Raw genomic sequence first — 266 nt, forward strand, 5'->3', positions numbered from 1 at the left:
GAGGGGCTGGCTGAAGGACGAGGCCAAGCTACGGTGGTTCCTGGAGCAGCTGGGGGGTGAGGTGGGCACCCAACGCAAGAAGATGCGCCTGGCCAACGAGGAGGAGATCGACCGTGCTGTCTACGCCTGGTTTCTCGCCCTCCGCCAGCATGGCGTCCCCCTCTCCGGGCCCCTCATCCAAGCCCAGGCCGAGGCCTTTGCCCGCCAGATTTACGGTCCTGAATGTACCTTCAAGGCCAGCCACGGCTGGTTCTGGGGGCGGCAGA

At 65.8% G+C, this 266-nt stretch overlaps 1 protein-coding gene across 1 annotated transcript in view; it reads left to right on the forward strand.

The window, feature by feature from the left end:
- Window positions 1-7: 7 nt before the first annotated feature.
- TIGD5 (tigger transposable element derived 5) overlaps window positions 8-266 on the forward strand; it is a gene marked incomplete at its 5' end in the record, with an annotated part of 1,799 nt that continues 1,540 nt past the window's right edge. The window contains one exon of the mRNA XM_010287839.1: window positions 8-261. Coding sequence (XP_010286141.1) covers window positions 8-261 — 254 coding nt within the window. The remainder of the gene's footprint in view (window positions 262-266) is intronic.

This window comes from Phaethon lepturus, unplaced genomic scaffold (assembly GCF_000687285.1).
Source record: "Phaethon lepturus isolate BGI_N335 unplaced genomic scaffold, ASM68728v1 scaffold14680, whole genome shotgun sequence".
NCBI lineage: Eukaryota > Metazoa > Chordata > Aves > Phaethontiformes > Phaethontidae > Phaethon > Phaethon lepturus.